The sequence below is a fragment of the Papio anubis genome, chromosome 8 (assembly GCF_008728515.1).
Source record: "Papio anubis isolate 15944 chromosome 8, Panubis1.0, whole genome shotgun sequence".
Lineage (NCBI taxonomy): Eukaryota > Metazoa > Chordata > Mammalia > Primates > Cercopithecidae > Papio > Papio anubis.
Genome location: NC_044983.1, coordinates 74340504 through 74353063, shown reverse-complemented (window position 1 = coordinate 74353063; position 12560 = coordinate 74340504). Strand labels below are relative to the sequence as shown.

At 32.5% G+C, this 12560-nt stretch overlaps 1 protein-coding gene and 1 pseudogene across 3 annotated transcripts in view; one reads left to right on the top strand and one right to left on the bottom strand.

Annotated features, from left to right (window-relative positions):
• The first annotated feature begins 2512 nt into the window (after window positions 1-2512).
• Window positions 2513-8591, top strand: LOC101005047 (annotated as a pseudogene). Its single transcript, XR_001905284.3, has 2 exons — window positions 2513-2590; window positions 5162-8591. The product of XR_001905284.3 is annotated as a renal cancer differentiation gene 1 protein pseudogene (transcript).
• Window positions 8592-9344: 753 nt separating this feature from the next.
• ZC2HC1A (zinc finger C2HC-type containing 1A) overlaps window positions 9345-12560 on the bottom strand; it is a 52901-nt gene continuing 49685 nt past the window's right edge. For both annotated transcript variants that reach the window (XM_003902890.4, XM_003902889.4), the window contains one exon: window positions 9345-11728. In XM_003902890.4, the coding sequence (XP_003902939.1) occupies window positions 11563-11728 (166 nt within the window). In that variant the 3' untranslated portion in view covers window positions 9345-11562. The remainder of the gene's footprint in view (window positions 11729-12560) is intronic.

Below are 12560 nucleotides of genomic sequence, written 5' to 3'. Positions count from 1 at the left end.
AGAAAAGGAAAAACAGTCAGAAAAAAGTTCCATGGGGAGAACATCAGAAAGATTGGTGGAGAAAGGTAGTATTTTAGGTTAGATGAAACAGGAAAGCTTCTTCAAAGAGGAGACATTTGAAAATATTTTATTGGTCTCAAATTTTTAACATATAATACATGACTGGCAATATTTACACATTTAATAAATTTAATTGAAGAATCAAAGTGATTTTGCAAGACATCAGAGCAGAATACATCTGCTACAGTACATGATGCCTTCACAGAAATAAATTAGGAAATTATTAAATGTTAGACTTTGAAGTATCGTCTATTGCCCTGAAGAGTTGCAAAGGGAGTACAAAGCATTCCCATATACCCTTTACCAAGTTTCTGCTCCTCTAAAAAGGGATACTTACATAACCATGGTATATTTATCCAGACTAGAAAGTGGCATGTGTGTGTGTGTGACAGTGACTGTGCTGTGCATTGTGGGATATTCCGTGGCATCCCTGGTCTGCACCCACTAGATGCCAGTGAACTCCTCCCCCAAGTACTGACAGTCAAAAATGTCTCTATACATTTTCTCTGGGAGACAAAAGTTACTCCCACTTGAAAGCATTGCTCTAGAAGTTGTAGTTTTATGTTTTACATTTAGGTTCATGACTTATTTTTGTACGAGACTTAAAATGTGTATCAAGTTTCATTTTATGCATATGGACATCCAATTGTATCATCACCATTTGTTGAAAAGACTACTTTCTCAAATGAATTGTCTTTGCACTATTGTAAATTTTGGTAGACTATATTTATGTGTGCATATTTATGGATGCTCTGCTCTGTTCTGATGATCTATGTATCCTTTCTCCAATACCATAGTTTTGATTACTATGGCTTTATAACATTTCTAGAAATTAGGTCATTTGAGTCCTCCAGTTTTTATTTTTCAAAGTTGTTTTGGCTATTCTAGTTGCTTTGCCTTTCTATATACATTTTAGAATCAGTCTATTAAATCAGTAAAAAAAAAAAAAAAGCTTGTTGGAATATCAGCAGAGATTGCATGGAGACTATAGATTAAATTGGGGGAGAAATGGCATTTGTACTCTGTTATTCCTTGGGATTAAGGAACATGGTATATTTCTCTATTTAGTTTTTCTTTGAATTCTTTCCTTAGTGTTTTATAGTTTTCAGCATACATATTCTACACCTATTTTGTTAGATATATGCATGACTATTTATTTGGGTTTGTATGCACATGTCTGCTTTTACAAATTGTATTGTAATATTCAAATTCAGAATTCATAGCTGATATATAATAGTGACTCACTTTTGTATATTGTTCTTATATCCTATGGATACAGTATTATTAAACTCACTTATTAGTTCTAGTTGTTTATGGAGTGATATTTTCTACAAAGACAGTAATGACATCTGCAAAATAGAAATCTTGCCTCTGTGAAAACAGAACTTTATGAAATCTCACTTTTAAAATTCTTAATTTATCTTCTGCATAGCCCCCCAGCCAAGATTTTGTCAACTTACTTTCTGATGTTTGTATTATAAAAATAATAGATATATTGAATTTGCCTTTTAAAATTACCCATTGCCCCCTCATCAGAAGATTTGGATACATATTTCTCAGGGGTTTGTCACTCTACTGCTATTAAGAAATTCAGCACTAAATTAATAGTCATAAAGATTTATGATACATTTCTACATTTCCACTTCAAGCAAATTTCAAATTTTCTAGTTTGACTCTTAAAATGTAAACAAATACTTTTTATTGAAATATGTTAATCATTCCTTGGAATGTCAACATGACCTGAAAAGGATTCTGCACTATTATTTTTCTTTTAATTTTATTAATATTCTGCACATGCATTCTAAGTGGCCATGTTCTTTAATCATGTGAACTCATTCCTCTGTCCCAACTAAAGGGAAGAGAGAATAAGGCAACTCCCCTAAGTGCAACTAATTAACACGCTGGCTAATAACCCATTACATATGTCATGCAGCTTGAAAAGATGTGGTGATTTACATGCTCTATGCCAGGAATTACAACCACATTCACATGAATTTGCTCCAAATCACAATGAAAAGGAGAAGAAGTTGCAAGGTTTAATTAAGTTGGGCACTGGCAAGCTGAAAGAAAAGGAAAGCAAAAAAGATACACCACAGTGAAGAAGGCAACAGAGAATGGACAGATGAACTAAGAGAGGCATAGAGGTCCACAGATATACCAGTCCTTGGAGCTTTCTCAGGACCTAATGGTCTCAGGACCTTTCTCAGGACCAGTTCTTATCCATATGCACCTTCTGTCAAACTCTTTTTCTCAAGGTAACTAAAAGGATCTCTGTCCCTTGTATATGAAAGTTCTATTGAGATTATTTTACATTGATGAATGAGGAAATGACAATGAAAAGTAAATTTATGAACATTAGATACTATAATAAGAAACCAGAATTGATGACTAATCTTTGCATCCTAAGCAAGACAAAGTAGTTAAGTCAATAACAAATAGGGCTTTATTTCTAATGAGTGGGACTAAGGATGAGAGATTAGAGGACAGGAGGGCACTATTACGGAAATTGATCATTTTGTTTTACACTCAGGTGAGGGAGGAAAGTCTCAGTTTGCTTCAACTCTACAATATACCATGTAATACTTTTCTTAAAACTGAGTGCTAAGAATACTTAATTTGATCAATACCACTTTAGGGAGGAATGGGAGACAATTATTTTCTCTTGCTTTTATATCTCACTAATTTAGGGGCTAAAAAGTATATTCAGGTTATATGTTTAAGCCAGATCAGGTCACTCTCCTATTCCCATCTTACTCTGAGTAAGCCAAAGTCATACGAATGGCCTCTAAAGCATACATAATCCGGCTGGCTAGTTACATGACTAATTTTCTCCTCTTTTGCACGCACATACCATTCCAGAGGCACTGGGCTCCCACCACAGAGCCTGTGCTCTTATTTAACCCTTTTCATGAAATACTCTTTCCTCTCTTGTACATTTGCACATATCAATCATATTGAATACCCTAACAGAAAGCACTAAATGTTAAAGGAAAATAATTCAAGAAACAAGTATAGTAAACAAAAAAAGATACACAATAATGGCTCACCCCTCTTTCAGGTCTGTGCTCAAATATCACTTTTTCAATGAAATCATCCCTGAATACCCTATCTAAAATTGTAACCCTCTTCCACCCTCTCTCATATTTCCCTTCTAACCCCCCTTCCCATGCTTTTTCTCCATGGTATTGTCAGAATTTAATATGAAGTATATTCACTTGCTTGACATATTTATTTTCAATCTTCATATATTAGAATGTGAATTCAAAAAACAGAGATTTTTGACTGCATTATTCACTGCACCTAAAATAGTGCCAAGTGGGAATTAAATAAAATAAATATTTGATCAACATCTATCATGCACATATATCTAACATTATGTAATAAATAATTCATAACATTTACTGAGGCCTATTAAATGTCACAGATTGTGGCAAAGATTTTATACATGTTACTGATAATCCTCAAATTCATCCTGCAAGATGCATGTAATTATACTCAAAGCACACTTCTTAAATTCAGTTTGTGGTTATCTAACACTATGATTGGGTTAAGGAAGCTGTCTTGTTTCAGTATATTGAATATTCTTTCCAGTAAAATATGGTTTTAACATATCCCCCATTACTACAGCCACTGTAAAAGGAAAGTACAAGTTATACCAAATTTGGTTGTTGAAGAGTTTTTGAGTGCAAACAGCAGATCCCAGTCTAGTCAGTTTAAGCAAAAAATAATAATAATAACTAAAAACTATTGGGAAATGCACAGAATCTCTGGGAGAGCCAGATAGTCAAGTTTGGAGGCTGTTCAGGCAGAAACAATGCCCAAGTTATAATCACAAACTTGGCACTCTTTCTGGCTGAACAGCCTCCAAACTTGGAGGGGAGGGCAGTCAGTTAAAACGCTACCATGGGGAACAGGCCACATGTTGCAATAAGGGTGTCACTTCTTGATGCTCTGCCACAGTTACCTTAGAAGCTCAGTGTCTCTCCATTAAACTCCACCATCTTCACTAGGAAATGGAGGCTGCAGTGACCATTTCATATTACTTGTTTCAGAATCCAAGCCTGTTCAGTAGTTCCCAAGTCACATGAATACTCCCTCACTGTAAGAAAGTATAGAAAACTATAAAATCTAGATATAATTTTGATGCAGTGAGATTTTCACCTTGGAAAATTTGCCAAACATAGGATTTTCAAAAGGTGCTAGCCATAATGATGACAAATGCCCATTACAGATAAAAACATAATTTAGATTTGAAATAATCACAAATCAAAATAATTTTTCACTAGTAGACATGAGTTGGGCAGTGTTTTATATTGTCCAATGTTTTCTACTTAAATTATGGTACCTGAGCCAATAAGTGGTAAGACCTCTTCCTCCTCGAAAATAGCTTTCTGATAATGACATCAGTGAGAAACAGTCTTTCTCCTGATATGAGAGGGAGAAACATGACAGTGTTTACTAAAAGGGAAGGGCATGAGAATAGACTGCCTCAGAGAGGGTATAAAGCTGCTCTAGCATACCAGTTGCTTATTCAAATGCATTTTGATTTCACTGATAGTAAGACATACGGAAAAACCTATTTTTGAATTTTCAAATTAATAGTTAATTGAATAGTATGTTTCCAAAGTGAATCACAGTTAAGGAATTAATGTTTAAAATAAAATTTAAAGTTCCTGATGTTTCTTGAAGAGTTTATATGAGTTTTCCCTCTAAGAATTATACATTTGAGAAGAGAAGTAAAATATATATATTTTTAAAACTTTCTAGTTCTTAAAATGTTCCCCTTGACAATAATTAGAAGAAAAATAATAAAACTTTTTTTTAAATTAAGCTTTAAATAGGCAAATATATGAAAACAGATCTAAATATTTCATACATATGTAGATATACAGAAATGTAAATATATATTCACCCCAGCTCAACAACAGCATGGCAAAATACCTCTTAAATATTTAGATCAACTGTTTTTATTCTATGCTCTATATAGTAAAACTTTACTTGTATTACCTGGACTCTTAAAATCATAGGTGATAAAAAGAGAAAGAAAAAAAAAACCTGTTTTAAAATGTTCTCTTGCTGGTCGGATTCTGAGCTCTCCTAGCTTTTCCCCGTGGCCGACCTTGAGGAGTTATGGGTTTCTTCACCAGCCCCCAGAACCTCCCTTTTCTCCCTCATCTTCAGATGCCTTTCAGCATCTTCCCCACATGTCCAGTGAGTTTGGGCTGGCCAGGTCTGAGCACAAGCAACGGCCGAATGGTAGACCTGCTAGAGAAAGTGGAGATGCAGATCAGAGATGCAGTATTTTCATTAACCAATTTCTTGAGGTCACATCTACAGTATCAGCTCAAGTGGAAGAACTTGTCTTCAAATGTACAGAAAATGCATGTTTCCTTAAAACCTGGTGGGACCTCTTGAAAGAAGGCTATGATTCTTTGAAACCTGATGACTGATTTGGCATGCTTAGTTATTAATGATTGTGTCATAACTCATACTTCCTCATATATGATATTTGCATATGTACTACATGTATAGAATGATCTCTTTCCAGCAGTTCTGTATATACTCAATAATAATTTTTTTCTTGGTTTTCTTGGCTTTTGTGAAAGCAGAAGGCTGATGCTATTTTTATTGCTGACCAGTACTTGTTTACCCATTAGTATTTTCTGCCCTCTAAACTTTTTTATAATCCTTTATGAAAGTTAATTTCATCAGTAGATAGTTAATAGTTCCAAAGTGCTACCAGTGGCAAACTAGGTAGATTGTTATTTGTTTTCAACAAGATGCCAAGCATGTCAGAGTTTGAAGTTGAGCTTCAACTTAAGTACAAAGGGAGGTAATTTTAAGGTTGCCGGTGAAAGATCCAGTTCCATTAGGTTTAGTTCTCCAGAGCTAATGATTGTTTCTGATTTATTTCTATATCTCTAGCACCTAAAACAGTGTCGCACAATAGTCACTAAATGTTTATTGAATAAAAGAGTGGACAAACATAATTAAAAGCTATTTTTCTTCCTATATATAGCATGAAGATTGTAATTGCTTCTCTAGAAAATGTATGAATCCAAACTTTACTAACTTGAGGAAAAACATTCTCTTTATAGAGATTTGAACTTTGTTGACAGCTTTCATATATATATATATATATATATTTGGAATTCTATATTTTTATAGAAGTCTTTCCTTTGGAAAATGAAAGACTATCTAGAAAGAATGCATACATTCCTCCCTATTTTTATGGTTACCACTTTTACAGTTCTTTTTTTTGGAGTTAGTATTTTTATATGTTTGATTGCTATCTTTAAAGTACCTTATCAAATTTATGGCTCTGTGCTGTTACCTTTTGAGCTTTGCAAACTGTTCACATAATAATTATAAAGTTACTTTGTTTCCAATGCATCAAACGCAAATGATGTGATTGTTTTTCTACTATTTGACCTTAATGACAATGCTCTATTTTGCTTGTCTTGTACTTATATTGCTTTTGGTGTTTTGTATTATGTGTCAAGGATAAGCTAATTAATTCTCTACCATGTATAACTTCTGAACATATATGGCATCTTAATTCTTTGTAGATATGGAGATATGTACAGAAACATATTCTAAAGTCCCACAATGGGGCTATGAAAGGGGACAGATGGATGGGCAAAGACTAGTTTTGTGTATCATATTAGATCATAGTTCTTGATTAGTTTTTTAAGTTAAAGATCACACATAGGGTGTGATTTCTATACCAGAGACATGCTTATTTCAGTATTAGAAAAATATTTTTCTTACACATCCTGAAAATTGAAATTTTTAAAATGTGCAAAATGCTTACTGAAAGCAAAAAATAAAAGTTTAAAAATTAAAAAAATAGAATGTCCTCTTGAATGACATTAGGAACAATAATTTCATTAAAATTATACCTATAATTGATACACCATTTTCAGCAATACAGTTATTATAAAAACAAACTAGCTTAACTAGATCACAAGACATTTGTGAACATTAGAAAACAATGTAAAAGGTGGCAGTTTCAGATTAAATATTGGCAGATGAACATGATTAACTTTGAAAAACAGTAACCTATTTGCTTTTTAAAAATTAGCAATAAAACAAACTTGTTATGCCATTAAAGTTATTTAAAATTGCTATAATGGCCAATTTCTTCAACTTTACCACTATACAGTACTATTTATCATATTTTGCATAAATATTTTCCTATATTCAGATTATTTCCCTAAGTGTGTCTTAGAAATAAAATTACTAGGTTATGAAGCACAAATGTTTTAAAGGCTTTTAACATAAATTTAGTTGACCTTTTCAAAAATTATCATCAATTTATATTTCCACTATCACATAAGGGCATTCATCTTAACGCCTCAGGTTTTCAGTTTTATGATAATTTAAGATTGCTTATTTGATGAGTAAAAACCAGCATTTCACTGTTAACTGTACTTGACAGTACTCAGCACTACTGGCTGTCTCCTATCCCCAGCCTCACTGTTGCAAATTTAAAGTAGGTACAGAAGTAGAGGTATTTGGGCAGAGAAAGAAAGAGAGGAAAAAGTGAGGTAAGACTGAACAGCTGGAATTATCAGTAACTTTTACTCAACATCTCTTTTCCTCAGTCCTCAGGACTACAGAAGCAATTCACATTTTACAGATCAAACGGACCACGTACACGTTCTTTCCACTGCAAACTGTCCTTTCTCCACTAGAAGGTAAAATAGTTCTTGTTCATACTCTGGTTTCCTCCCAAGCATTGGCACAAGGAAGAAAAGAAAAATGGGACATGGTCAGCTGTATAATTTATGGTTCTAAGAAGCTCCCTCTTTAATATTTCTGCCGCACTTTGTTGGTACCTTCATGATAAACAAAAGTTCCGTTAAAATAAATCACTTATTTTTGTCCCACGTTGTAATTGTCTGTTTAGGTATCGGTTTCTCCAAATGAATTGTATCAACTTGAGGGCAGACACTTAATCACATCTTATTCTCTCGATCCCCATCATTGCATAACCAGAAAGAGCACATAAAAGCGTTATTCAATGGTAAGTACAAAGCGTTAGCTTTGTGCACCTTACAGTAGTTGGTCTAACCACTTATTAGCTTCCTACTTAAATAGATCATACCCTCATGTGTTAGATAATGTTAAATTAGATCAGAGGATTGGGGAAAAAAAGATCCTTATCTTAAATGAGACTATAACCTACTAAACTGTGGTAGAACTAAGATGAAATATTAAAGTAATATTTCAAGGAGCATTTACTAACCCATGTAATGTCCATAAGTGATATGCTTGAGACGCATAATTTTGCTAACAAAATATCGTGAATTGTAATTATTAAATATCTCTAACAATTACTGCAATCCTCGTGCCCCAGTGGAGCTGGGCAAAATTTCTAAGACATAAACACATTATTAAAATCACAACAAAACAAATAAAACTACCCTTATAAATCTCTGTAATTTCGTGTTGTCAAAAAATCATATGTATATTGCTGAGAAGCCTTTAAAAATAATAGGCCAGTAATATTATGAAATAATTATCCAAATGCACCCTCTAGTGGCTAAAAAGCAATTCACATACAGGCTAAGTAAAACTGTGTTTAAAATAAGGAGCATTGAGTAACATTTAACTGAAATTTTTCTAAATGAAAATAAAAATTATTGTGGCTTTAATTTCTCCACAGTTCTATTTAATAAAACAGTCATTTGAAAAAAATCAACCTATCTCAATACTAAAAAATACTTACCATGTAAAATACATACACATTCAATTAAAATAAATACCCAAGCATTGTGATGATTCTTTGTTATCTGTGTGTTCTAATAGTTTTTCATCTCCAGAGTTTCTACTCATGGTTAAGTGTTCACCTTTAACCTAAGGAAAAAATTAAACATGTCTAATCTGAAATTTTCACTAAATTCCTTTTTAATTTTCAATATGATGGTCTAAAATACTAAATATTCATCACAGATAACTTTTGCCATTAAACTGTATAGTTCTTAACTAGAAACGTCGATGTTTCCTATTAACCTTGACATCACAAACGTTTGTGACTGTTAAATATATTGTCTATGAAAATAATGCCTTAAAATACTTGTAACAAAAACATTTCTAATACTTTGATGTCAGAAAACACTTCAGTAAAATGGTAACACATTTTAAAAAGCTGATGGCATAAGAATACAGCCAATGAAGAGCTTTTTATTTGTAAAAATCTGTATTTTTGATTTCAAATATTTATATTTTGTTGGGTTCCTATCTTTCTATATGACTAAAAGATATCAGTGAATACGAACTAGCATTTTTATGCTTCATGTCTTTATTGAATAGGTTTAAATATGAAGACATTATTGGTGAGAAAACAAAAAAAACCAACATATAGTGGACAAGAAATAAGTCACCACAATCATCTTACTTTTTCAACCTAACACATTTCAGAATACACAAGCAATTTTTACACTTTTAATCTTACAATCATCTTTTATTCTACCATAGTGTCAAATACTTGTGAAAATAAATAAAAATAAAATACATGATGCACAGGAAGTTTTTTTTTAAACTGAACTATTGCACAAATCAATGTGAGAATATGCAAGTAATGTAAAAATGCATTTAAATATATTGTCACAACATATTTCGTAAGTCATAAATCTATTTCACCTACTGTTTATAATCTCTGGGCTCTGGAACTAGATGATTTCTTACTAACTCACCTCCATATGGTACATTATAACATTTATTTACTACTGTAAAATTCAGTGAGAAACAAATGTGTGCCAAGCATCTAACCTTTCTTTGAACAGACAAAACATTGTGGTTTTAAAAAAATACTTAAAAAAAAAGTTGTAAGTTCTTCGTACGATTTGTAACACAAGTGATTTAAATGGAAATGTAATATGTGCATTCGTCTTCTAAATTCATTACAGCTTATTTTAGTTGATGGACTATTTGTTTGTTTTGACCAATATGACTGAATAAAGATAACTGAGGGAAAAAAAAATAACTAATCAGGAAAGAAACTGTAAGTAAAATGACAATTCCTATTAAGTTTATAACTCCTGCCCAAACTAAACAAAGCTAATAAGTTTTAGAGAAATTATAAGCCAGAAATCTTTACATTGTGTCTTATAGTTGATCAGAATCATAAACAAAAAGCTAGGAATTATATTAAAAAATTGCCTGTACCTTTACAGTAAGATCAAAGCTCTCTTAGGTTTGATTGAATAGAAATTACTACAGAATTACTGCCATCAAGGAAATTTACTACTAACTACTATGCTATACTGAAAGTGACAATGGTTAAGAGCTGTGTCGTGATCAGGTTAAAGAGAAAAAATAATTAAATTTGTGTGTATGTTTAATTAGATGTCAGTTATGCATTAAAACAATACATTTTCAGTGGGTCCTTATTGTGACGTGAATGGTGTTTCAACATTAAACGCTAAAGATGAAAATATGAGTAGGAAAATTAGATATTCTCTTAACCTACTCATAACTACATTTACTTTCAAGAAAAAAAAAATTTCATATATTTTTTATCTGCATGCTCTGCACTAATGATTAGGTTACCATAACTATTATGATTAGGTGAGGTTATTTGTTTTAAGATGCATTAGCATAATTTATTCTAAATTCAGATACAATTACATGTTTTTAAACGTGAGATTTTGCAGGGAATTCAGTGCCTTCTATATTAAATAATTCATTTTCAAATACAGCAAAAAATGAACTAGCAAATTAAAACTATCTTCATGGGTTATGGAAAAGGAAGAAAAAAGTGAAATCTAGAAACAATTGGAAGTAAAAAAATATGTTCAACGCATACATACAGAAGTAAAAAAAATCTGTTATAAATAGAATAAGATAGATTCGTATTTTTAGTCCTGTGTTTTTGAAAAGGAAATTGCATAATTACATTTTTACAAAACAAGTAGGATGTTTAAATTACATAATAGAGGATTTTTTTTCTCTTAGTTTTTAAGATTTATAAAATAATTTGTTGACATGCTCTACAGGAGTGACCTTACACACCTAATGGTAACTAAAACCGTTCTCTTCAATTACAAAATTCTCAGCATCTATCCTACTATGATACTATCTGAAGATAGGCACCAATAATACAAATGTTTACTCAAATTTTTTGCTGAAAGTTATAATTATCCTAAAGCCTGAAGGGCTAAGCACTAGAGTATGAGAGTTTGTGGAAATGTACTTAATGTGCTTTAACAACAGAAAAGTAACACCTAAATTAATTGTTCCATTTGAAATTATTTTCTGACAGGTAAGTATTTCCTTGAATGACACAGTCTGGGGTATCAGATATTTATTATATACAGTATATATACACATATAAACACACACACATTATATAGCCAAAAGATGATGCTCCAAAATTACTGGAAATAGTATTTTGAGTATTTTTAGCACAAAGTAACTAAAGGATGTGCTCTAGCTGTCCAAGCAGCAATCATCATAAACTCTGAACTTGGCTTTTTTTTTTTTTTGAGATTCTATTCATAGAATCATTCTTCGAATGCCACATTCACAGCAAAACTTCGCCCATTCTACAGGGTATTTAGTCCCACATTCATGGCAGAATTTTGGTAAGTTTCCAGGTGAATTTCCTTCAATGCCTTTAATATTTCCACCATTAACGGAAGATGCACAGTCTCCATCTGGCCTAAAAAAGTAATGAAAAAATGAAAAGATAAAGATCATATCAGTAGTTTTCAACCCATAACCCTGGATAAACAGGGCATAAATATAACAATTATCCTGCTTAATCTCATTTTTAATATTCCTCTAGTCCAAATTAAAAAAAAAAATCCTTGTTAGTAAATACTATAATTCTAACATTTTTTTCTTTAACATTATATTTATCTGTGTTATGAGAATTTATCATAACTAAATGTAGCCATGCTTTCTGTATTAGTGTGTTCTCACATTGCTATAAAGAACTACCTGAGACTGGTTAATTTATAAAGAAAAGAGGTTTAACTGACTCACAGTTCTGCAGGCTGTACAGAAAGCTTAGTTGGGGAGGTCTCAGGAAAATTAAAGTCGCAACAGCAGAAGGTAAAGGGGAAGCAAGCATGTCTTATATGGTGGGAGCAGAAGAAGAAAAGAGAAGGGGCAGGTACTACACAGTTTTAAACAATCAGATATGGTGAGAACTCACTACCACAAGAACAGCGACGGGGAAGTCCAACCCCATGATCCAATCACCTACCACCAGGCCCCTCCTCCAACGTTGAGGGTTACAATATGACATGAGATTTCAGCAGGGACACAAATCCAAATCACATCACTTTCCATCTGTTCTTTCTGCTAGGAATTTACTACACTGGGAGCAGAATGAACATTTATGATGTCCTTTCTGCAAACCCATCTCTAAAGAGAAAACTAGAACACAACCCTGAAGAAAGATAAAGAGATCCTTAGGTTTCAAGTCTCTCTCCTTGGTCACAAGGACTGTGAGGTGATACCTCTAGTATTTACTTTAATTTTATTAC